At 34.9% G+C, this 23,637-nt stretch overlaps 1 protein-coding gene across 2 annotated transcripts in view; it reads left to right on the top strand.

Annotated features, from left to right (window-relative positions):
* STXBP4 (syntaxin binding protein 4) overlaps positions 1 to 23,637 on the top strand; it is a 157,847-nt gene that overhangs the window by 35,714 nt on the left and 98,496 nt on the right. For both annotated transcript variants that reach the window (XM_032872018.1, XM_032872019.1), the window contains exons 9-11: positions 6,862 to 6,958; positions 9,642 to 9,733; positions 21,607 to 21,696. In XM_032872018.1, the coding sequence (XP_032727909.1) occupies positions 6,862 to 6,958; positions 9,642 to 9,733; positions 21,607 to 21,696 (279 nt within the window). The remainder of the gene's footprint in view (positions 1 to 6,861; positions 6,959 to 9,641; positions 9,734 to 21,606; positions 21,697 to 23,637) is intronic.

The raw sequence follows: 23,637 nt of genomic DNA, 5'->3' as shown, positions 1-23,637 counted from the left end.
GGAAGGACTGGAGCCATTACTTTCTTGAAGAATTACTTTTTTGCGATTAAATGAATGGCAGTTTGAGTTTTAATTATTTATGTTTGAGTTGAGCAGCCCACTCACAAGTACAAAATAGAAATAAAACCTTTTGTAACCTAAATTGACACCAAATTAATCAGTTTCCTCCTGTGTAGGAATAAAACAAACGTGATGTTTTACAGTGTAGAATCAAAGGAAACAGAGAATGAATTATGCCCAAGTATGTGTAATAGCAGTAAGTGCAACTTTTTAAAAAGCAAAGGGAAACTAAATCCTAAAGAACAAAATAGATGCTTACTAAATATAAAGAAGCTGGTAGCAGTGTACTAAGAGGCACCAAAAATTAGTCCTGGGGAGAGTGAAATATTGAGAGCTTCTGTATGTCAAAGAAATGTAGGTGATTAAAAAGGAAGAAGTAAAAGTAAAAAAGCATTTTAGAGCTTTTCCTATGAGGTGACCTGGGAGCTCACAGCAAAAATGTGCTGTCTTTTTTTAAATATAAAAATGGGTTTAAATATAAAAATGGATATAGTGCTATAGGTCCATAGCCTCTATTTTCCTATCATTTTTCATGAATAATGATTTTTTTTCTTTTTTTTTACATTTTAGGGAGAGTTTGAAAGTGCACAGCTACCATAAATACACATTGCATTTATTCCCACAGTCAAACCTTTGCTTGAATGGTCCTGTACCAAATACCTTTTCCAAAGTCAACTTGACTCTTGCCCAGTGCTCACATGCTAACTCAATTGCAACTCCTGTGTCCAGATTTTGCTAACTATTATAGTTTGGGTTAATATTGCCTTAGTTTGCACATCTATAGCACAACATGACTTTGTAGTGCTGTACAGTCTTTTGTGTATTTTGTTTTGACAACAAGATTAAGTTTCTTCATGATGATATCTAGTATACCTACCACTGTTTAAGCACCTGGTCTGTGCTCATTAAACTTTCCAATTAATTAGATACTTAAGATAGCTTGTTTAGGTTTTCAAAATCCTGAATCTCTTTTGCTAACTTGTACTCTCTTTTTATTGGTGACTTAAATGTAAGTTCTGACTAATTCTGACTAAATCTGCCAAGGTTTTACAATCAGTTAATATTAACATTTTTTTAAAATGTCTATTTGAGGTGTAAAAACACCTATAAATATCTAAAAAATAAAGAAGTTATTGTTTTTTAATGATGTTGCTTTAATATGCATTTCTAAACATCCAGATTTAATACTGTTTCTCTGGGTAAGGAGAGAGTTATCCAGCTAATGACTTGACTTGGCAGCCTTTGTTTTCTTACCCAATTTAAGTTTTCCTAGCACATGATTTTTTAAAAAAATCTAATTAATTGCCTTAGATATGAAAATCATCGAAATCTGTATTGATTCTTAGAAATTTGAGTTGTTTGACTGTTGAATCAGAATTTCCAGGGTTTGGTCCTCCTTTTAGCCTAAACAAATTATTTTTCTGGAAAAATAAAATGGCAGTATTATAGCAAAGGCAACCCACATTCTGTGTTAATTCAGCTTCTTCTTATTCAAAGTATATTTAGTGACTTTATTTAGTAGAGCATTCTGTGTTTTCAGAGTATGAAACAGCATCTTCCTTAATAAGAATTTTTTTTTTCCAGAATCCAAATTAGCTCCTATTTACCCAAATATTTGCTAAGCTACTCTTCCTTTTTTGTTTGGTTGCATAATAATGTAATAATATCTGTATCATTCCTTTTGAAATAGGTCCTTCTATTTCAGTTGTTATTTTGTAGACAGATTCAATTTTATTATCTATTATATTTTTAACGTATTTACTATTCAGTAACAGATCAGGCCAATGGGATCAAATATTTAAAATGAAATAAAATTATCTTTTCCTTTATCTTCTATAAGTATATTACATATAGCATCTAGGAAATTTGTGTTATAATAAGATTCCACAAGGAAAGGTGTTGACTAATCAAGTGGTTATGAAGTAAATAGCCTACTCAGTACAATTCTCAAGAAAAATGGAAAAAAGTTAGAATTTGCTAAAGGAAATTACCTGTCAAGATATATACATATATTTATGGCATTGTCTTCATGAAATCCTCTATGTTTCACCAGTCTAAGTAACCAGTTTTGTATCAGGATATACTAGAAAATAATTTCTAATGCTAAACTACTTATTTATTAATTCCTTTTCTGAAAAATGGATTGCCTCTTTCTATGAATATTCTGAGAATGATTTAATATACAGATATTTTAAAATAATTTCACCATAGGTATTTGCAGTGCTATATTTTTAAAGCCTTTTTCTGAGTATTGTGGGTCTCATTTAATCCTAATGTTAGACTCATAAGTAGGCATGGTAAACACAGCAAGTAGGTATACAATTTATTAGTTGGCTCGAAGACCAAGGATTATTGTACTTCCATTATACGTGTATTTTTATACCTGAGAAAGATGCTTTGGGATACAGATGCCATTGTGCTGATATTTACTTTACCTCTTGCCATTTCTGTAGCGTTTGAAGAAAGCTGTAGTGAGCAATGGCATACCCCATGTCTGATTACAGTTAATGACTTGTTCTTTATATTAGGTTGGGAAGTATGGGATGGATATTGTAAAGAAGTGACATTTTTAAAATTCATCCTTCAGACATTAGAAAGAGTTAAGGACTTTTATTTGTCCATTAAACAGTTTGCATTTTTGCTTAAGGTTAAAAGATCCCATTACTTATTCAAGAAATTTTTGGAACTTGTTTTTTGACCAAAAATAAATTATTTTCCATTTAAATTTATGAGCTTACCTCACCAATATGCTGTTTTCATCTAGAGTAAATTTCTAAAGTTTGGCTCCAGATAAAGTTCCATTGTACTTGATAAAGTTCCATTATACTTAGTATAATAATAATCATATTTCGTACCTTCTGTGACAGGTGTTTTGTTTGCATTACTTTTGTAAAATTGTTTTTATTTCTTTACATGAAAACATCAGTCATACATAGATTGATTATACTGTATATGTACAGTTTAAAGAATAATAAAACAAACCCACCTGTACCCACCACCCAGCTAAGAACCGGAATTTTTGACATTGCCTTTGTGTTTCTTCTTGATCATATACACCTCTCCCTCTCCCCAAGAGACAATCTGTTTTAAATTTCAAGTTTGTTTTGTTTTTGTTTTTTGGTTTTTTTTTGGAAGAAGAGTGGGAGGGACAGAGGGAAAAGGAGAAAGAGAATCTTAAGCAGACTCCACACCCAGCATGGAGCCCGACGCAGGGCTCTATCTCACTTCTCCTAGATCATGACCCAAACCAAAATCAAGAGTTGGATGCTTAACCGATTGAGCCACCCAGATACCCTATTATATGTGTTTATAAAAACATGAAGTAATGGTATGCAAACATGCCTGGGAACTATCCATAAAGAAAATATAAAATAGTAAAAAGTTGTGCTGAAAACTGGGAGAAAATACTTGTAATAAACATAATATAAAATATTGCTATCCAAAATACTTTTAAAAGTCCTACAATAAGGGGCGCCTGGGTGGCTCAGTGGGTTGAGACCTCTGCCTTCAGCTCGGGTCTTGGTCTCGGGGTCCTGGGATCGAGCCCCACATTGGGCTCTCTGCTCAGCGGGGGGCCTGCTTCCTCTCTCTCTCTCTGCCTGTGTCTCTGCCTACTTGTGATCTCTGTCTGTCAAATAAATAAATAAAATCTTAAACAAAAAAATGTCCTACAGTCAGTCAAAAAAGACCCACCAATACTTCTCCTGAGTATACACCCTAAAGAAAGTTGTATCTAGGGGCACCTGGGTGGCTCAGTGGTTTAAGCCTCTGCCTTCAGCTCAGGTCATGATCCCAGAGTCCTGGGATCGAGCCCCGCATCGGGCTCTCTGCTCAGCAGGGAGCCTGCTTCCCTTCCTCTCTCTCTGCCTGCTTGTGATCTCTCTCTGTCAAATAAATAAATAAAAACCTTTATTTAAAAAAAAAAAAAAGAAAGTTGTATCTAGGTGCTCGAGTAGATGTGCACAAGAATGTTCATTGTTAACATTCCTGGTAAGCAGAAAGCCTCAGTGTGCTGGAGGGTAGATGAGTAAATTGTGACATATTCATCTAATCAGGTACTTATCAATGAAAATGAATGTGCTGATGTTAAAATAGCATATACAGATGAATGATGAAACCATACTATAGGGTGAAAAAAGCAAGTTTCAGAATTATGACTACCTGCAGCATTTTTATGAAGCTAAAACATAGCAAAAAAAAATAACACATTAGGGATACCTATGTATGTGACCAGGCATCTTAAAATAAGTCATATGGGGATGATAATCCCACAGTTCAATAGTAGTGGTTATCTCTTGTGTAGTAGGACAGGAGTATGACGTGAATTCAGCCCTATTGGCAGTTTTATAATTCTTAAATGTACTCATGGAATTTTTATTTTATTGCCCTGCTTTAAAACATGTATATCTATTACATATTTGTTTTTAGTAGATACCAGATATTATATAATAAAATACTCAGGAATATTGAACCAAATGTATAAGATGTATTACCTCTAGGGAGAAGTTCAAAAGGGACTTTTTTTTTTTAATTTTTTATTTCTTTTCAGCGTAACAGTATTCATTGTTTTTGCACCACACCCAGTGCTCCATGCAATCTGTGCCCTCTCTTAATACCCGCCACCTGGTTCCCCCAACCTCCCACCCCCCACCCCTTTAAAACCCTCAGATTGTTTTTCAGAGTCCATAGTCTCTCATGGTTCACCTCCCTTCCAATTTCCCTCAACTCCCTTCTCCTCTCCCATCTCCCCTTGTCCTCCATGCTATTTGTTATGCTCCACAAATAAGTGAAACCATATGATAATTGACTCTCTCTGCTTGACTTATTTCACTCAGCATAATCTCTTCCAGTCCCGTCCATGTTGCTACAAAAGTTGGGTATTCATCCTTTCGGATGGAGGCATAATTTGTAATGTTTTGTTACATTCAAAATTTGAAGTATATATACTTGAGTGTTAAGGCACTATTACACCAGTTTTGAAAAGTATGCAAAAGATGCAAAAATGTACAGAACAGAAAGCTATGATATATTGACAATTTTTAAAAAAAGTATAATACTATATAGCATAATTATTATAAATAAATACATAATTTATGTATATTTAATATTTAGGTTCTATATTCATAGAAAATTTTCAGAAAATTATACACCAAACTATTAATAATAGTGTTTGTCTCTGGAGAAGTAGTTCTCAAGGAAGTTTTTTTTTTTTTCCCCTTCCCTCAGGGACATTTTGCAATGTCTAGAGACAGTTTTTGTTTCTATATTTGGGAGAACATCACCAAATTAGAAATCACTAACAAAAAATACTTCTCAAAACTGTGTAAAAATTTAAGACATATTGCTAATTGATTTACGAGTCAAAAACTTCACTAATAAACATGCAAAAGACGTGTAATCTCACTTGTAACTAAAGGAATTCAACAGCATCCAGATCTTATTCAACATATTGACAAAATTTAAAGTGTGAAAACAACAAATGCTCTTAAGAATGTAGAAAAATAGGTCTTATTGCCAGTGGTGTGTATAAATTGCTGCAGCCAGTTTGGAGAATAATTTTATAATATCTAAAATTGACAGTATATATATGTATACACACACACACACACACACACACACACACACTACATATGATTCAGCATTTCCTCTTTTAGGGATATACTGTAGAGAAATTTTCACACCTCCATACAAGGAGATATGTATAATGTTTTGTAATTTTTTAAAAAGCTGGAGTAATGATAAAAGCCCATCCATCAGAGAATATATAATTTGTATTTATACAGTGGCATACCATTTAAAGTTAAGTGAAGTAGTTTCACAGATAAGAATATTGAGCAATTACAAAATCATAACATGGAGGTAAAAACAATAATTTGTGAACAAATAATTTATAAATTTATAAATAAGAATGTTTATAGTACACTATTGATATAAAATTTTAAGTACATGGGAGTACATAACATTAGGGAACACATGTAGTAATGGTATCAGATCGTGGACAGAAAGCACACACCCACCTTAGGATAGTTGTTCCTGCTGAGGAACAACAGCGAAAGCTTTCAACCAAGTCTGCAATGTTTATTTCTTAAAAATATATATAATTTCAAGCAAATACCAATGAGTATTTGAGTACATGGATGTTTTTTGTATTATTGTCTTTCTGTGTATGTCTGTGTGCTTGGAACATTTTTGTAACTGAAGGGAAAGAACTCCAAAAGTTAACCATTATTCCATGTTATACAAGGCAAATATTTATGACCATGTAGACGGAGCAGGAATATGATACTTAGCTAAGCTCTAGAATCACTATTGAATGAATCCATGACTCTTTCCTAATCTCCATTTCTCCTGTCTCTTCTCACTGTGCCCGTCCACCTATACATGAACAGGTATGTTTTGTAGTGCTACTTATGGAAATTAATGTTTAATCTGCTTTAATAGAATTTCCTTGCTATTTTTTCTTCTGCCATAATCACATATTTTAAGCTAAGAAATTGAGTTTTGGTTTTAGAGCTATGCTTATAAATTTGGCATCAGCCAAAGTGCTAGTCTTGCAAAAAAAGAGACAGAAAAAAGAAAAGAAGCAAACCACAAAAAATTGAGGTGGTGTTAGAATTGGGAAGCTAATATTTTATAGAAAATTAATCCATAAATAGTCAACAGACTCTCTCTGGGCATGTAATCCTGGTCCCTGTTCCTGATATTGATTCTTTTCATTGGGTTGTAAAATAAAGTTGTAATGAAAAGTTTTATTCTTCAGAGATTTGAAAAATTACTTCACATAAGTCCTTTTCGTTCCAGGCTCTAGATTATCTTGGAATTCATCCCACAAAGGAACAGCATCAAGCCCTGAGACAGCAAGTGCAAGTAGACCCAAAGGGGACAGTGTCTTTTGGAGGTAATATTAGGTTTATCGTGTTGTGTCATCACAGAAGCTTGGTGGGAGAGTTATGGTGACCTATTTTCATTAAGAGTGCATCTTCTTTAGAAGGAGAGAGGGAAAAAAAAGACCAAATATATTTCAAGTTCCTTGGTCAGTACCCTAAAATGTTGTCTAGAATTAACTTGGCCTGGCTGGGTCAGCAGAAAGGCGACTTTCCTAGAATCTTCCAGCTCGAAAATACTTTCATTCTATCCTTCTTTGTTTCTTATTTACTGTAATGTAGAGAAATGTAAACATTTCTCACTAATAACAAAAGAAACAATATAAAATATCAAACTTCTAATTCTACTGCTGTGAAATTTCATACTTTTTTCCAGTTAATATGACAGAATAAATATTTTTATGATGCTATATAATTATTCTTATTAAAGTTAGTGTAATATTGACATACTTAGTTGATGTACTATAATATAAAGCCTTTCTTCTTTAGGGAATTTTGATGGTTTCTCAGTAGCTGATAGTATAAATAAGTCTATATTTAACATCATAGTTTTTTTTCCTTCTTTTTCTTAGGATAAATTCCCACAAGTGGTTTAGAAATTTGATAGGTATTCATAAGTTGTTTGCAAGAGACATTATATGTAGGCATTTATTCTGCCACTAGTAATGTTTAAATACAACAGTTTTTTATATCGTTGATAACATTCAGTATTTAATTTTTTTCTTATACGATAGATGCAACATTGTATCATTTTTAAAGTATCTGTATTACTAAAAAGAAATTCACTTTTTAGTTTCAAAGTGATAGAAAAAAAAAAAACATTTGCCTTCCTCTCCTGTTTGAAAATTACCCCAAATAGGGAGGAAAACAGAAAACAGATTTGCATATATTAACCAAAACCATGATATGAAGGGACGGAATGTGGATAAGGATAGTCAATGAATTGGTGAATGGAGGCCAGAAGCCCAAGTGATATTTCCCCCAGCCTAAAGCAATGGGGGAAACACAATAGGAAATAAGCTGATTTGCCCCTAAAAAGGCTTAGGAATTAAAAGTATCAGGTACTTCTGAAGGCCAGATGTAGGCAGGGCATTTCAAATAGGGTTGTTAAAAATCTGCATAAGAAGTTTTTGTTGAGCTGTTACCTGTCCCCTCTCAAACAGCCCAGGATGTAACAGTCCTTATACTTAAAAAGAAAAGAAGTATATTCTCTTGAGAAGTTAAACCAGAGAGCTTCTGAACCTATAGTTGCCAGCAGTCAGGGAATTTGGAGGAGTGTATGGTTAGTTATCACAACACACACTCAGATTGCTCAGTGAACTTTGCAGTCATGTTTATCCTCTGTAGGCAAGAGACTCTAAGATTCTCGCTGAAGAAGCTGCACCAAAATGTCAGTTGGCCCCCTGATTACTCTGTAGTGAAACTGGCCAGATGACAAAGCAAGTTATGTACACAAAATTTCCAATCAGTGTTTTGGTGGTGATTCTTCTTAAATGTGAACTCATAGCCAAGGGTCACCAGACATTTGGAGAAATTCTCCAACGTAAAATAGAAGAGCCCAAAACTTTCTGACAAAGAGAAAAACAGAACCCTGAAAAAGGAGGAATAATGCAAAATCAGGAGAGAACTTCAGACAAACTATAGTGAACATCTTTGAAGAGGTTAAACAAAGATAAGGCATCCAGGAAATAAAGAATAGGATGTTGTAGAATAGGAACCATCAGAGAATACAAAAAAAGGATCTTTGGAAATTAAAAGTGTAATAGCTAAGGTTAAAAAATTTGAAGATGCATAGATGAAGGGGTCATACTCATGTTTGAAGAAGCTTGTTTGCTAGCCAGCAATAAGGCAGGTTTTGGGGGGTCTTTTTTGTTTTTGTTTTTTTTAAGATTTTATTTATTTATTTGGCAGAGCAAGAGAGCACAAGCAGGGGGAGCAGTGGAGGACGAGGGAGAAGCAGGCTCCCTGCTGAGCAGGGAGTCAGATGCTGAGTTCCATCCCAGGACCCTGGGATCATGACCTGAGCCGAAGGCAGACTCTTAACCTGCTGACCCACCCAGGCGCCCCAGTATTAGGCAGTCTTAATTAACAGTTGTTAAGAGTATATCATATGCCTTGGAGTCAGACCTTAAATGGAATTCTGGTCTGCTACTAACTTAACATGTGGCCGTGGGAAGTTGGCCGTTAACTTGTCTTAGCTGCCATGTGTAGAATGGAGAGTATAAGAGGACCTATCACAGAGAATTGTTGGGGGGATAAAATAGCAAAGCACTGTGCTGAGCACAGAGGCTGTGCTATAAATATTAGCGCCTGCTATTATTATTATTAAACCTCTGGCTCCTGGTAGAAAAGCTGCAAGTCACAATATTGTCCTATGTTTCAGAGAGGTTCTTGCTCATGGTAAAAGAGTTGCAGAAATAGATATGCCTGTGACATGTATGTGCTTTGTTGTTATCTTAACTGACTTATTAACCTCAGCAAAGTTAACTGAGATTAGTTAAAACCAGTTTATCTCTCACTTTTTATTTGAGGTGGTATTTCTGTTGCTTCAGTTAATACCACTTCGAGGTAATCCACTGAAAAGTTAAGTTTGAAGTGTTAGTTATCACGCATAGCTTCAACTTCATTTAGAAAAAGGTAAGATGTATTTAGATGAGGTTAAATGCCATGTTCCTACTGAAGTGCATTCCATTTCAGATTTTGTCCAGGTTGCCAGAAACTTGTTTTGCTTGAAGCTGGACGAAGTGAATGTCAGTGCACGTGAAATTTCCAGCGTATTAGATTCACAGGTAGGGTATGCCTTATGGAAATGTCTTGATTGTGCCTGGATCCTAAGTCTTGACTGTTATATGTCATAGATGTAGCCTTTTTTCTCATTTTTCACTTTTAAAAAATTATGCAAATAACAGATACTTCTTCATATAGCAAACATAGATTAATTTAAAATCAAAAGTAAAATTGCATCTTGGTCTCTTCTGTTCCTCCTCTCTCAGTATTTCCTCATGTTACTCCTCCCTAAATTTATCACAGAAAGTACCCGTAAGTGTATACCCTCTGAAATTTTACAGTCTGAACCATCCTCATACATCAGCATCCAGATCAACATGAAGGATGGCGTGCCTGCGTGGCCTCTGCCTGCGTGGCCTCAGTTCCTTAAGCATTCGACTCCTAGTTTTGGCTCAGGTCATGATCTTAAGTATTCTTTTGCCTCCTCTTTTGCCTTTTTTGTGCTTTATGTAAAATGTAATTGTTAAGCATGTTAACTTCAACACATCCTTTGTTCTACAGAACTTTGGCATTTAGGGGTGCCTGGGTGGCTCAGTCAGTTAAGCATCTGACTCTTGATTTTGGCTCGGGTCATGCTCTCAGGATCCTGGGCTTGAGCCCCCCTTTGGACTCTGTACTCAATGAGGAATCTGCTTGAAGATTCTCTCTCTCCCTCTGCTTTGCCCCTCCCTCATCCATTCTCTCCCCCACTCTCTGTCTCTCAAAATAAATAAATCTTAAAAAAAGAACTTTGACATTTATGACATTTATATTTATATATGAGATTTTTCAGGCCTTTTCATTATGGAGTTTCTGTGTTATTGTATCATTCAGGAAGGTCTTCCCAATTTATGTATTTAGTTCACTCAAAATCTGTTCTTGTCTATGCATGAGTTAGGGCTCCAGAGAGATAACTACTTGCCCTTGTTCCACAATCATTTACTTAATAATATCCTTCTTCATTTTTGCCACTAATTTGAAATACAGACTTTATCCTATACTAAATCTCTATTACACAGACCTGTTCTAGACTCACTGCTCTGTTCCATTAATTGATTTCTCTCTACCAGTACATTACTATTTTAATTATTCTAGGCATTTATTTCTAGGTTTGTTGCTATGTGGTAGGCTAAGTCCTTAATTTTTTTCTTTTTAACTTCTTGGCTTTGATCTTCTAGTTGATCTTTAGAATCATTTTTGCCGTGGTAATAAAAATTTAATCGGGACTTTTTAAAATTGGAATTGCATTGAATTTAGAGAGTGGTTTGGGAGAGATGAACATGGTTTATTTCCCCCATTCATTTAGGTGTTTGTTGATATTTTGGAAAGAGAAAATTGTATCTTGCTTCATATTGTCTTAAATATTTCTTGTTAGTCTGAATAGGTATGTTATAGTTTTATTGCTATTGGAAATGGGATTTTTTTAGCAATTATATTTTCTTTCTTTCCTTTTTTTTTTTTTTTTTTAGATTTTATTTATTTATTTGTCAGAGAGAGAGAGAGGGAAAGAGCACATAAGCAGGCAGAAAGGCAGGCAAAGGCAGAGGGAGAAAGAGGCTTCCCGCTGAGCCGGGAACCCAATGTAGGGCTCTATCCCAGGACCCTGGGGTCATGACCTGAGCCAAAGGCAGCGGCTGTAAGCCACAGAGCCACCCAGGCACACCGCAATTATACTTTCTAATTGATAATTAGTAAAGATATTAATTTTCTTAAAGACTTTATTTTTAGTAATCCCTACACCCAGTGTGGGGCTGGAACTTAAAACCTCAAGATCAGGAGTCTCATGTTCCACCATCTGAATCAGTAGGTTCCCCAAGATAGTAATTTTTGAGTGTATGTTGTACAATACAACTTTATTGTACTCCCTTATTCCCCTGTTTTCCAGTTGTCTTGGGTTTTCTAGGTAGGCATTTTTTTTTTTTAGGATTTTATTTATTTATTTGACACACAGAGAGAGATCACAAGTAGGCAGAGAGGCAGGCAGAGGGGCAGGGAAGCAGGCTCCCTGCTGAGCAGAGAGTCCGATGCGAGACTGAGATCATGATCTGAGGGGAAGACAGAGGCTTAACCCACTGAGCCACCCAGGTGCCCCTTCTAGGTAGGCATTTTAAGTTAATTACATTTTTGTCTCTCCCACAAAATTTTACTTTTTTTCAGAATTACTGTTGGAATAGGAGCTACAAAAGTGACCAAAAAACTTTTTCATGATATTTGAGCCATTTTATATTTTTAATTTTTAAAAAAGAAGCTAGCATTATCTTATTTAATAAATAATGTTTGTAATATATCTTATTACTTAAAAATTACTTAAACATTTTTAAATTTGTAAATAAATTTATGCCATTTCTGTTTTTCTGCAAGAGCTTACATAATAGAAACTTTATCTCTTCCTTTAAGGTTTGAAAGTGTTTCATATGCCAGATGGTCTAGGTCTAGGTCTTTTTGGAAGAGGAGATAGTTCCTATTTTTTAAATGTCTTCTAGGATTATTTTATTCAAGTTTTTGTCCTTTTCCTGAATAATTCTGTTAATGGATATTTTCTAGAAAATTTTCCCTTTCATCAAGATACTAAAATTTGTTGAAAAAAATAACACGGGGGCTGCCTGGGTGGCTCATTGGGTTGGAGCCTCTGCCTTCGGCTCAGGTCATGATCCCAGGGTCCTGGGATCGAGCCCTGCATCGGGCTCTCTGCTCCGCAAGGAGCCTGCTTCCTTCCTCCTCTCTCTCTCTCTGCCTGCCTCTCTGCCTACTTGTGATCTCTGTCTGTCAAATAAATAAGTAAAATCTTTAAAAAAAAAATAAAATAAGAAGATAAAAAAATAACAGAATTTTTTTAGGCTTATTTTTGTGATACTCATTTTTATCTCATAGACGGTACTACACAATTTTTACAAAGTTATCACAGCCACAAATTTCTATAGATCATATTTTAATTATCATTCAGTATGTAATATTTTCATTGTCATTGCTTCTTTGACTCTTATTTTGAACTGTTTTAGACATTTTCTAGTTATATAGTTCCCTTCCAGTTGCTGATTTCTAGTGTCCTTCACTGAAGTCAGAAGCACATTCTCCATGGTATTAATCCTTTGACCATATTCAGCATATAGTCAATTTTATAAAATATTTCCCATCTTTTGAAAAGCATGTCTGTTCTGCCCTGAAGTGAGTATAGTGTTAGTGTTCCCTATATATAAATTAGGTCAAGGTTGTTAATCATGTCATTCAAATTTTCTGTTCCTAGTTTTGTTTTTTCCCAAATTTTCTATTTCCTTTTTCATTTCTTATCTTCTTTTATTATCAGTTATTGAGCAAGAGGCATTTCATTTTAAAGTTTCCCTTAGTTCTGCTAATTTTTACTTTCCATATCATAGGCTGTATTATAGGTATATTATGATTTTAGAATTGTTATATCCTGACAGGACATTGAATCTCTTCATCTCTAGAATGTTTTCTGCCTTAATATCAACTCAATCTAATCATAAAGTAATACCACTTTTGTTTTTGTTGGTGTTTTGATTTGGTTTCCCATGACTATAAATATTTCTCTTAAAAAAAAAAAAAACCTGTTATATAACCCTCTAAATGTATCTAATGGAATCTAACTACTATAGTTTTTGGTACTCATAATCATTTTATTTAAAAGAAAATTCATTCATGAATTCTTCTGAGAAATTTATCATCTTTCCTTTTTTCCTGCTTTTATTTTTATTCCATGTTACCCTCGAATATTATCTTGATATATCATAATTTCAGGAATATAGTATACTGAAGTTATAAATAAATAAATACAAATAAATATTTAAAAATACGGTATACTTAAAAATCAGTCATTAAAAAAATCAGTCATTGATCACATTCTGTTGTAAAAATTTAAATAATTAAAATGTATTTGTTTTAGTTTACTGTATTCATAAGCTCTGACATTAAAATTTTCTTCTGAATTGAGTAGTAATTCTGCCTTATTGGTACACAATCAAAAATACAAATTTATAAATTTTCATCAATTATTTTCATAAAGGTAACTTTTAAAATATAATCATATTTCAGGGGATGAATTATTGCAGTCCAGCTCTGTCATTTACAAAATTTCCATATTTCCATGGGCATTTTTAGATTCTTCTGTACTGACATACTATATGGTAACTAACATAACTTAATAAAAAATAATAGAAAGATACATATTGATATCTAATAATGCATTCTTCCACTTTGTTCTTCCTTTTAAATATTGCTTTGGCTAATCTTTTTTCTTGTCCAAATAAATTCTAGCAAAAATCTTACTATACTGAATTTCTACATTATTTTGGAAAGAAACAACATTTTTATAAATTTAAGTCTTCCTACCTGCAAGCATGTTTTGACTTCTTAATTTTATCTTCTTGAATAGCAAATAATACATCTGATATATTTTTCCCAATATGAGCTTTATTAATCTTTTGTTATGTTTCTAGTTACCTTTCACTTTTTTGCCTTTATAATAAATGGTATCTTTTTTTGTTTTTAAGACTTCATTTTTTAGAGCATTTTTAGGTTCACAGCAAAACTGAGGGGAAGATAGGGAGATTACCTACCTGCCCTTGGCCCCAACACATGTATAGCCCCCTTCATTATCAACACCCTGCACCAGAGTGTGGTACATTGTTACATTTGATGAACCTGCATTGACATATCATTATCACCTGGAGTTCATAGTTTAGATTATGGTTCACTCTGGGTGCTGTACATTCTATGTGCGTTTGAACAAATATAAAATGACATGTATCCATCATTATGATATCATATGTAGTATTTTTTTTAAAGATTTTATTTATTATTTGACAGCGATCACAAATAGGCAGAGAGGCAGGCAGAGAGAGAGGGAAGCAGGCTCCCTGCTGAACAGAAATCCCCAAGTGGGGCTCGATCCCAGGACCCTGAGACCATGACCTGAGCCGAAGGCAGAGGCTTAATCCACTGAACCACCAGGCGCCCCCATAGGTAGTATTTTTACCACTCTGATTTTTACTCCTGTGTGCTGCCTGTTCATCTCTCCACACCTGCGCCCCTCACCCCAGCAATCACTGATCCTCTTACTGTCTTCATAGTTTTGCCCTTTCTATAATGTCATATTGTTGGAATCATACAGTATGTAGCCTTTTCAGATTGGCTTTCCACTTAGTAAAATGCATTTAAGGTTCCTTCATATCTTTTCATGTCTTTTCTTTGCTGATTAATATTTCATTACCTGAATGTACCACAGTTTATCCATTTACCTATTGAAGGACGTTTGCTTGCCTCCAAGTTTTGGCAATTGTAAATAAAGCTACTATAAACATCCATTTGCAGGTTTTTGTGTGAACGTAAGTTTTCAGCTCCTTTGGGTAGATATCAAGGAGCCCAATTGCTTCTTCATATAATAAGAAGATGTTGTTTTATAAGAAACCATCAAACCGTCTTCCAAAATAGCTATTCCATTTTGCCGTCATAGGAGCAATAAATTAGAGTTCATATCATTGAGAATGAGAGTTCCCGTGATCTAGGTATTTGGAAACCTTTGGGAGATCACCCAGTCTTCTAGAATTGAGGCACTGATTTATCAGAACTGATTTAGTAGCATTTAAGGTAGGAAAACTGATCCTGTAAGAGCACTGTTTTTCTTCTGCTGTTTAAGGTGTTCTGTATTTTCCTAGCTAATGTTGACAGCAGAGGATTGTTTTCTTACTGCCAAACAGTTCTCAAAGCTACTGTCCCCACTTTTGATAAGGAAAGGCAACAGTGGAGGTTGGGTGGCTTACAACATAAGAGAAACGGGGAATTCAGAGGACTTTGGGTGAGCGTGCAAAGGTTGCTCAGCAGCTGCAAAAAATACTGGTGCTCTGAATTAGTAATTTACTTCCTTTCTAGCCAATGATTTTAGGGCAGATAAAAGTGTATTAAGTCTGTGATACTTTGATGACAAAAGCCAAGTGGCAGTGGTAATTGTGCAAGGTCTTCTGCATGCCAATAATTTCCTGTCTGTGGCTTCAGATCAAAATGTTGCGCAATTGTCATTATATCAATTTATAAGGCTTCCTTTGTTGTGTTCTGCTTGTCAACATGTAGAAGATATCCCCGTAAAATGTTACCTTTTTTTTTCACTTGAATCCGTAATAAGAATACCTTTTACTTTACCACACTTACATATATAACTGAAACAAAAGTCTCGATGTAATACTTCCATTTTCCACATCATTGCATTGTTATTTAATATTCAGTTCTATTTCATTAAATATTTGGACCTAAAACTCACTAATGGGTCATCTACCACAGTTTGAAAAATACTATAAAAATAACTGCTTGTCAAGTAGCTCATCAGAAACAAATGAAAAATATCTTAATATTGTATTAGTATTCCTAAACTTTCTGTTGTTGTTTTAAAAAAATCACCATAGTGCCTCATCTGAAGTATCAATTGATCTGTGGTTGAGGATGCTGACAGTCTGTGAAAGTAGGGAAATTCCACTATGGTTACCCCCTCAACCATCTTGTCAAAAACAACAGAGTCAAATCTTATAATCCATCTGTTAGGGATGGTTGTTTTATACTTGTGTTTTCTTTTTCTGGCTTGTCTTTTCCTTAATTTATTTTTTTAAAAATATTTTTGCTGAAGCATAACGGACACCCTGTGAAGTATAAAAATCTCATGATGTGATGAATTTCTATTAGTATCTTGTGTATTATCACCACTCCAAGACTCCATTGTATCAACTTTGTCCCAGTTAGCTACCACTCCCATCTTCACAATGGAACCACTCTTCTGACTTATATTAGTGTAGATTACTTTTGCCTGTTCTTGAATGTCCTAATAAATAGAATCACCCAGTAGATACTCTTTAGTGATGAGCTTCTTTTGTTCATCATTTCACCTGACTCGTAAAATTTCCTGAGATGCCATGTTTCAAGAAGGAAGAATTGCTGGGTCAGTCTAAGTCAGTCCTACTTTTGTTTAGCTGACAAAAAAAAAAAAAAAAAAAAAAAAAAAAACTGATTTGGGAATAATACAGCATTTAATTCTAAAAATGTAATTATCCTACTGTGATTATAATCATCATTGCTATATTAAAAATTCACACCATGCTATACCTGTGGCTGGGGCAAGGTTGCATACAGAAAAACAAGGTTGGAGCCTAGATTTAGCAGAATTCTAAACTTAGCAACCACAGACTTGAGTCTATCATAATAATATGGTGGGTTTACCATCCTAATTAAATATCATACAGGGATTATCTTAAAATCACAGAGCTAACACTATAAATTCCCTAAAGTAGACTTTTCACAGTTTGGTTTCTTGCTAAATCAATTTGGTGGATTGCAACCCCCATTTTAACAAGTGAGAGAATAGAGTGGAAAATATCATAGTGAATTGTGTGTGCATGAATAATGTTTCACTTATACTGGGGTCATGATAGAAAAGGCATTTCTCACTATATGTAGCAGTATGTACTCCTCTGTAAAACATTAGATATATACATTGAACAACCCCAGCGTGTAGCATTGTGTTAGCTGCTCCAGTATATTATTAAAACAAAACTCAAGCCTGTCCTTCAAGGAACTTAAGGGTATTATGTATAGAAAGGCATGTACACAAATAATTATAGTTTAAAAAACTGTAGCGTGGCATGATAAGGCCGTAGTACTAACAGAGCTCAAAATATTTAGAGAAGATTCCTAACAGACTTGGCATTTGAATGAATTTTAAATGATATACAGGATTTTATCTGCTTAAGAAGTGGATGGAACGTGCTAAGAGAATTAGCATGAATAAAAATGTATATATATAATGTGATGGTAAGCAGAGAGTATCTAGTTTTTTTTAAAAGTGAGTACATGCAGGGCGCCTGGGTGGCTCAGTGGGTTAAGCCGCTGCCTTCGGCTCAGGTCATGATCTCAGAGTCCTGGGATCGAGTCCCGCATCGGGCTCTCTGCTCAGCAGGGAGCCTGCTTCCTCCTCTCTCTCTCTCTGCCTGCCTCTCTGTCTACTTGTGATCTCTCTGTCAAATAAATAAATAAAATCTTTAAAAAAAAAAAAAAGTGAGTACATGCAGATCAGTGAAGGGAGTTGGGCCTAAAAGGGCAAATATTACACTTAGAAGGTTATACTTTACTAGTTGCCAATGAAGAGCCATTAGGGAGAATTTTATGACATGATCAAAGCAATTAGAAATGGTAATCTTGTAATAGTGTTGGTTATCTTGGAAGAGAATGAAACTGGTGGTAGGTAGCCTAGATAGTGGACAAAGGAAAGAGTCCAAATACAGAATATTAAGAACTAAACTATGGTGAAGTTGAGGATAATGGGAAGGAATAGAGAGACAGGTATATAATATTATATATAATATATATAATAGGTATAATAATATATATAACATTTTATATATATAACATATATAATTATATATATAATTATATATATAATTATATGTAATATAATAGTAAGTGTATTACCATTAAGGCTTGCATTTGGGTCTAAGAACCAAGGGAGAATGAGTTAAAGATAACTGAGAGTTTTGATTCGGATGATTAATAATCGGTTGGCTATCAGTAGAAGTAGGGAAATAAGTGGATGGAGGGGTGCATTTATTTTGTCAAATGCTAGGTTAACTATTGACATTGAACATAATTATTTTCAAAATGCAGGGACAGGAGGAAAGATTTATTAAGCAAGTTATAAGAAGTTAAAGGAGGGAGCAAGAGAAAGGAAGGAGAAAATCAGGGAATATACAGAAACTTTAAGGAAAGGAGGAAATTGAATGGGTTTCTAATAGAAGGCTTTCATCTAGGGGGGAAAAATTGACCTGAAACAGACTTGATTGTTCTGTTGAAGAGGAGTTGAGTTTCAGAATGAGAACAGTAAAATAGTAGCTATCCAGAGTAGAGTAGAAATGATTTACAATGTTATTTACGGGGTGTTTCAGAGGTGGGAGGACCTGAGGGTCACAAATGATACTGGGAGAACCAGACAGGAAAGGAATGGAGAAAGGTAAGGGTACAGTCCAAGAACTGGAAGGAGGTTAGAAAACAATTATCTGTCTGAATCCTTTGAGATTAAATAGCAAAAATTCATTTCATCTGCTGCTTGCTTATTTGAAGCATATTCAAACTCTTATTAACATATGACTGAGCACAGAGAGGCTTTTCACAGAATTCACAGGTACCATCTATGACCAGTTCTCTGGCTATAAGTTTTCACTGCTTAGCCCAAAATAGCAATAGAATTATAACACATATTGTTTTGCTTTGTTTTTAAGTTATAGTTTGTTCTGTGATTGTTGAAGCCTAGTGTTTTGCCTCCTAAAATGGTACCATGCACCTTTTGCTGCATGATTTGCCACCGTGTTTTAAGCTCAAAAGTTTTCAATCGCATCCCTAAAATCCTTGTCTATAATTTCACATAGTAAAAAAAAACAAAACAAAACAAAAATATATATATATATGTATATATAAAATAAGCTCTGTTATCTAGATTCTTATTTAACTTTTTAAACTTTTTAACTTATTTAAACTTTTGAATTATTTCACATTTCACATTTTGAATTATTTCACATTTCACATTTCACATTTTGAATTATTTCACATTTAGGTAGCATGCAAGATAACAATAGGCTTATCTGAATATTGAGTAGCAGTGTTTCCCAGAACACTTTGTATTTGCAGACATTAGTCCAGTGAGGTGCCACAAAATAAATAAAGGTGGGACACCTGGGTGGCTTAGTGATTAAGCCTTTGTCTTTGGCTCAGGTCATGATCTCAGGGTCCTGGGAGCCTGCTTCCTTCTCTCTGTCTGCCTGCCTCTATGCCTGCTTATAATCTCTGTCTGTCAAATAAATAAACAAAAATCTTTAAATAAATAAAGGTGTAGTGGTCAAGGGTATGGTCAAATAACTTGAGGAAAAGCAACAAGTTACTAAATTTTATTTCCTTTGGGGATATTAAAAATGCTCATTAGCATATTACGGATGTTGGAAGCCCTGCAGGAAAGAAGTTCATTTTTTTCTAAATCCTCACATTTCTCAAATTTACCTGACCACAGGGTCCGCTGCCATCGTCACCACCACTCAGTTTGGCTTTTGTGCAAACCTAGTTAATATCCTTTAGAACATACTTCGGGAAATATTGTTACGTTTGAAAATGTCTTAAAAACTAATCCTAAACAGTATAAGAATGAATTCTATGAGTGGGTGTTGAGTACTCAAGAAAGAGTAGAGTAACAGAGACAGATGAAGATGATGTGATGACTTAAGTTATGAAACAAATAGATACTCAAAGGTAACTGTCAGGACGAAAGGAAACAGTAGTGTGCAGGAAAAATATTTCTCCCCCAAAATTGAGGAATGGCTCCTACTTCAGTTATGCTAGGATTTAGAAATCAAACCTGAATTTATTGTATCTATTCCATCATGATTTCTCTTGGGCAGTTAGTAAAAATCCGACTAACATCAGACTTCTGTGGGAATCTTGGGGTGGCCATTTATTAGCTGTGAAACCTTACATAAGCTGCTAACCTGAGCCTGTTTCCTCCTCTGCTAAATGGAGACAAGGTTATAGGAAGGATATAGTATTGAATGTATGTGGCCCTTAGCAGTGTGTCTGCACATAGTAAGTTCGTAATAAATGTGATACCATTAATTTGTTTTTAAGATTTTATTTGTATATTAGAGTGAGAGTATGTACAAGTAGGGGTGGAGGGAGAGAGTGGGAAGGGCAGAGAAAGAGGGAGGAGGAGGCTTTCTGCTGAGCAGGGAGCCCGTCATGATCCGGGGTCATGATCTGAACTGAAGGCAGAAGCTTAACCACCAGGCACCCCTATCATTAATTATTTTTATTATCTTTTGTCACTCTGCATTCATCTCTCCTGTCTGAAAGGCTCTGCCTTAAGCCCATACTTAAAAAGCAATCATTTTCTCCACATAATCCTTTAAATTATATTTTCTATACATTTTTTAGTTCTATTATAATTTATACATATAAGATGGCTATAATTAGACTTGGATTTTTATCTCTGATTAGATTGTCATTGTTTTTTTTACCTTATAATTGACTGTCAGAGAGATCATGCTAGCAGTAAGAGAAGAGGAATTGCCACCTCTGCTATTTTGTGGTGGTGGTTGTTCACTTGTGCCTGAATTATTAATATTACCTTCAGTCCACAGTTTCTGTGCATGTCTTTGTAAGCTGCTTGGCTGTTAACATTGCATTTCATATAGTTAAAACAAGGTGTGGAATCAATCAGTGACCTTTACTGGGTTCACACAAACTCTCTTGGTTGATAATGTCCAGTGTTTTGCTAGCCTCAGATGCCATGTACATGGGGTGGATATTTTGGGGGAGTAGTTTATTAACATATAGTATATTATTTGCCTCAGGGGTACAGGTCTGTGAATCGTTAGGCTTACACACTTCATAGCACTCACCATATCACATACCTCCCCAATGTACATAACCCAACCATCCTCTCTACACCCCCTCTCCCCCCAGGAACCCTCAGTTTGTTTTGTGAGATTAAGAGTCTCTTGTGGTTTGTTTTCCTCCTGATCTCATGAAGTCTTTTTGACATCATAAACCCAATCGTAGAATTTGGACTTTTAAGGGAAATTATATTGTTAAAATTGATGACATAAAGATGACAACACAGTATGTATACCTTATAATCATCTAGATTCTGTTATAAACAACAGCAGTGCAAACTCAAGCTTAAATCAAGTTACCCCAAATTACTTTAACATTCGCTTTCATCTAATCAGATGACTCCAAAGTAACAAAATAAATTTGGTTATTAAAATGCAAAAGCTTAACACTCGTCAAAAAGGGTTTTTATGCTAGTTCTCATAATTAGCATCTAATGCATAACTTTTTTCTTATGTTTTAATGTTGACAGCTTCTTCCCTGTGATTCCTTAGAGGCAGATGAAATAGAAAGGCTTAAGCGTGAAAGAAATGATGCCTTAGAGGAAGTGAATACGCTCAAGGTAATCTCCAATTTCGCCTCCTTACGTTTTGTTGAGAAAAAAGAAATGGAAAAATATTATTATAAATTATCAAATATTTGATATTATTTGTGTTCATATTAATACCAAATATTTTATAATTCATTTATTCAGCAGGCCTTTAAAGGGTCCTTTTTTTGTTTGTTTGTTTACTTACTTTTATTTCCCAATACCCATGTAAGACTCAGTGTAGACAGTGGTTTTTGCTCATACCTGAGGATCTGGCTGCTTCTCATACCTTTTTGCTCTCGTGTTGGTGGCAAAGATGAGAAACCAACAAAGATTAGATGAGTCAACCAAGCAAGCCATGACAATTTTGAATCCTTAAATGTTCACTGGAAAATACATTTTTTCATGTTTGTAGGCATGTTTCAGAGGCCTCTTGTTTTGGTAATATAATTTGGAATTAAGGTAATATGATTAAGAGAAAAAGAAGAATTTATATATTTTCATTCTGTTTTTAATAGGATATTAAATTTAAATTATACTGTCATTTTCACAGAAATCCATTGTATTTTCAAGTCTTCAAGAAAAGCTGTATAAACTACTTGATTTACCTTTAATTCACTATAGGAGTACTTTTTTTCAATTATTTTAAATTATTTTCTGAAATAAGTAAAATTCTCTGTTTATTTACTTAATTTTTATTTTTTATTTTTTTTTTAAAGATTTTATTTATTTATTTATTTGACACAGAGAGAGGTCACAAGCAGGCAGAGAGGCAGGCAGAGGGAGAGGAGGAAGCAGGCTCCCTGCTGAGCAGAGAGCCTGATGCAGGGCTCGATCCCAGGACGCTGGGATCATGACCTGAGCCGAAGGCAGAGGCTTTAACCCACTGAGCCACCCAGGCGCCCCTACTTAATTTTTATTAAAGCAAAATCTTTACACCTCCCCAAAAAAGGAAGAAAAATTCCTTCCTGCCTTAGTTTTTAAATTCCAACCCCTAGAGGAAGCCATTGTTAAACACACCTTGTTTAGCCTTTCGGAGACTTTTTTCTCTCTACAGCCAATTATATTTCTAAAAATAAATGTATATATATGCATTTTAGCTTTTATGTACATCTCTTTACATTGAACACTTTTTTACAACTTGCTTCCTATTTCTTTTTTCTCTTTGTTGGCCTTATATCTTGGGCTACTTTTCGAGTTAATATGTGCAGATCTGCCAAAATCTTTTTTTTTTTTTTTTTTTTAAGGATTTTATATATTTATTTGTCAGAGGGAGAGAGCGAGAGACTGACTGAGCCAGCAGAGTGAGCAGGAGGCAGAGGGAGAAGAGCCTGATTTAGGGCTCAGGCCCAGGACCCTGGGATCACGACCTGAGCCAAAGGCAGATGGTTACCTGACTGAGCCACCCAGGTGTCCCCTGCCAAAGTCTTCTTAATGGTTCTCCTATCATCCAGTGTTTCTGTCCTAGGTTATCTAGCCAACTCCTTTTTTTTTTTTCTTTTAAGATTTTATTTATTCATTAGAGAGTGAGAGAGCGCGCACTCATGCATGGGAGGGGCATGGGGGTGGTGCAAAGTAGAGGGAAAGAATCCTCAAGCAGACTCCCAGGCAAAATGAGATGTAGGGCTTGAGCAGCAAAATGGATGTAGGGCTTGATCCCAGGACCCTGGGATCATGACCTGGGCTGAACCACCCAGGCACCCCTAGCCAGTTCCTTAATGATGAATATTTAGGCTACTTCCAGTTTTCCTCTACTAAAAATAAGTTCATTATAGATAGCTTTGTAGATGTATCTTGGGGCAATTTGTACAATTGTAAATGTACAAACTGAATACATTTCTGAATGTAGAATTGCTTTATCAAAGGATACGGACACATAAAATTTTATACACATTACTAAGTTACCCTTCAAAAGGCTTCACCAGTTCATGTTCCTTCCAAGTGTGTACGAACATCCCATTACTAAAGGAATAT

The sequence above is a fragment of the Lontra canadensis genome, unplaced genomic scaffold (genome assembly GCF_010015895.1).
Source record: "Lontra canadensis isolate GAN:19392208 unplaced genomic scaffold, GSC_riverotter_1.0 scaffold43, whole genome shotgun sequence".
In the NCBI taxonomy this organism is placed as follows: domain Eukaryota; kingdom Metazoa; phylum Chordata; class Mammalia; order Carnivora; family Mustelidae; genus Lontra; species Lontra canadensis.
This window is presented reverse-complemented; position numbering and strand designations above follow the sequence as displayed.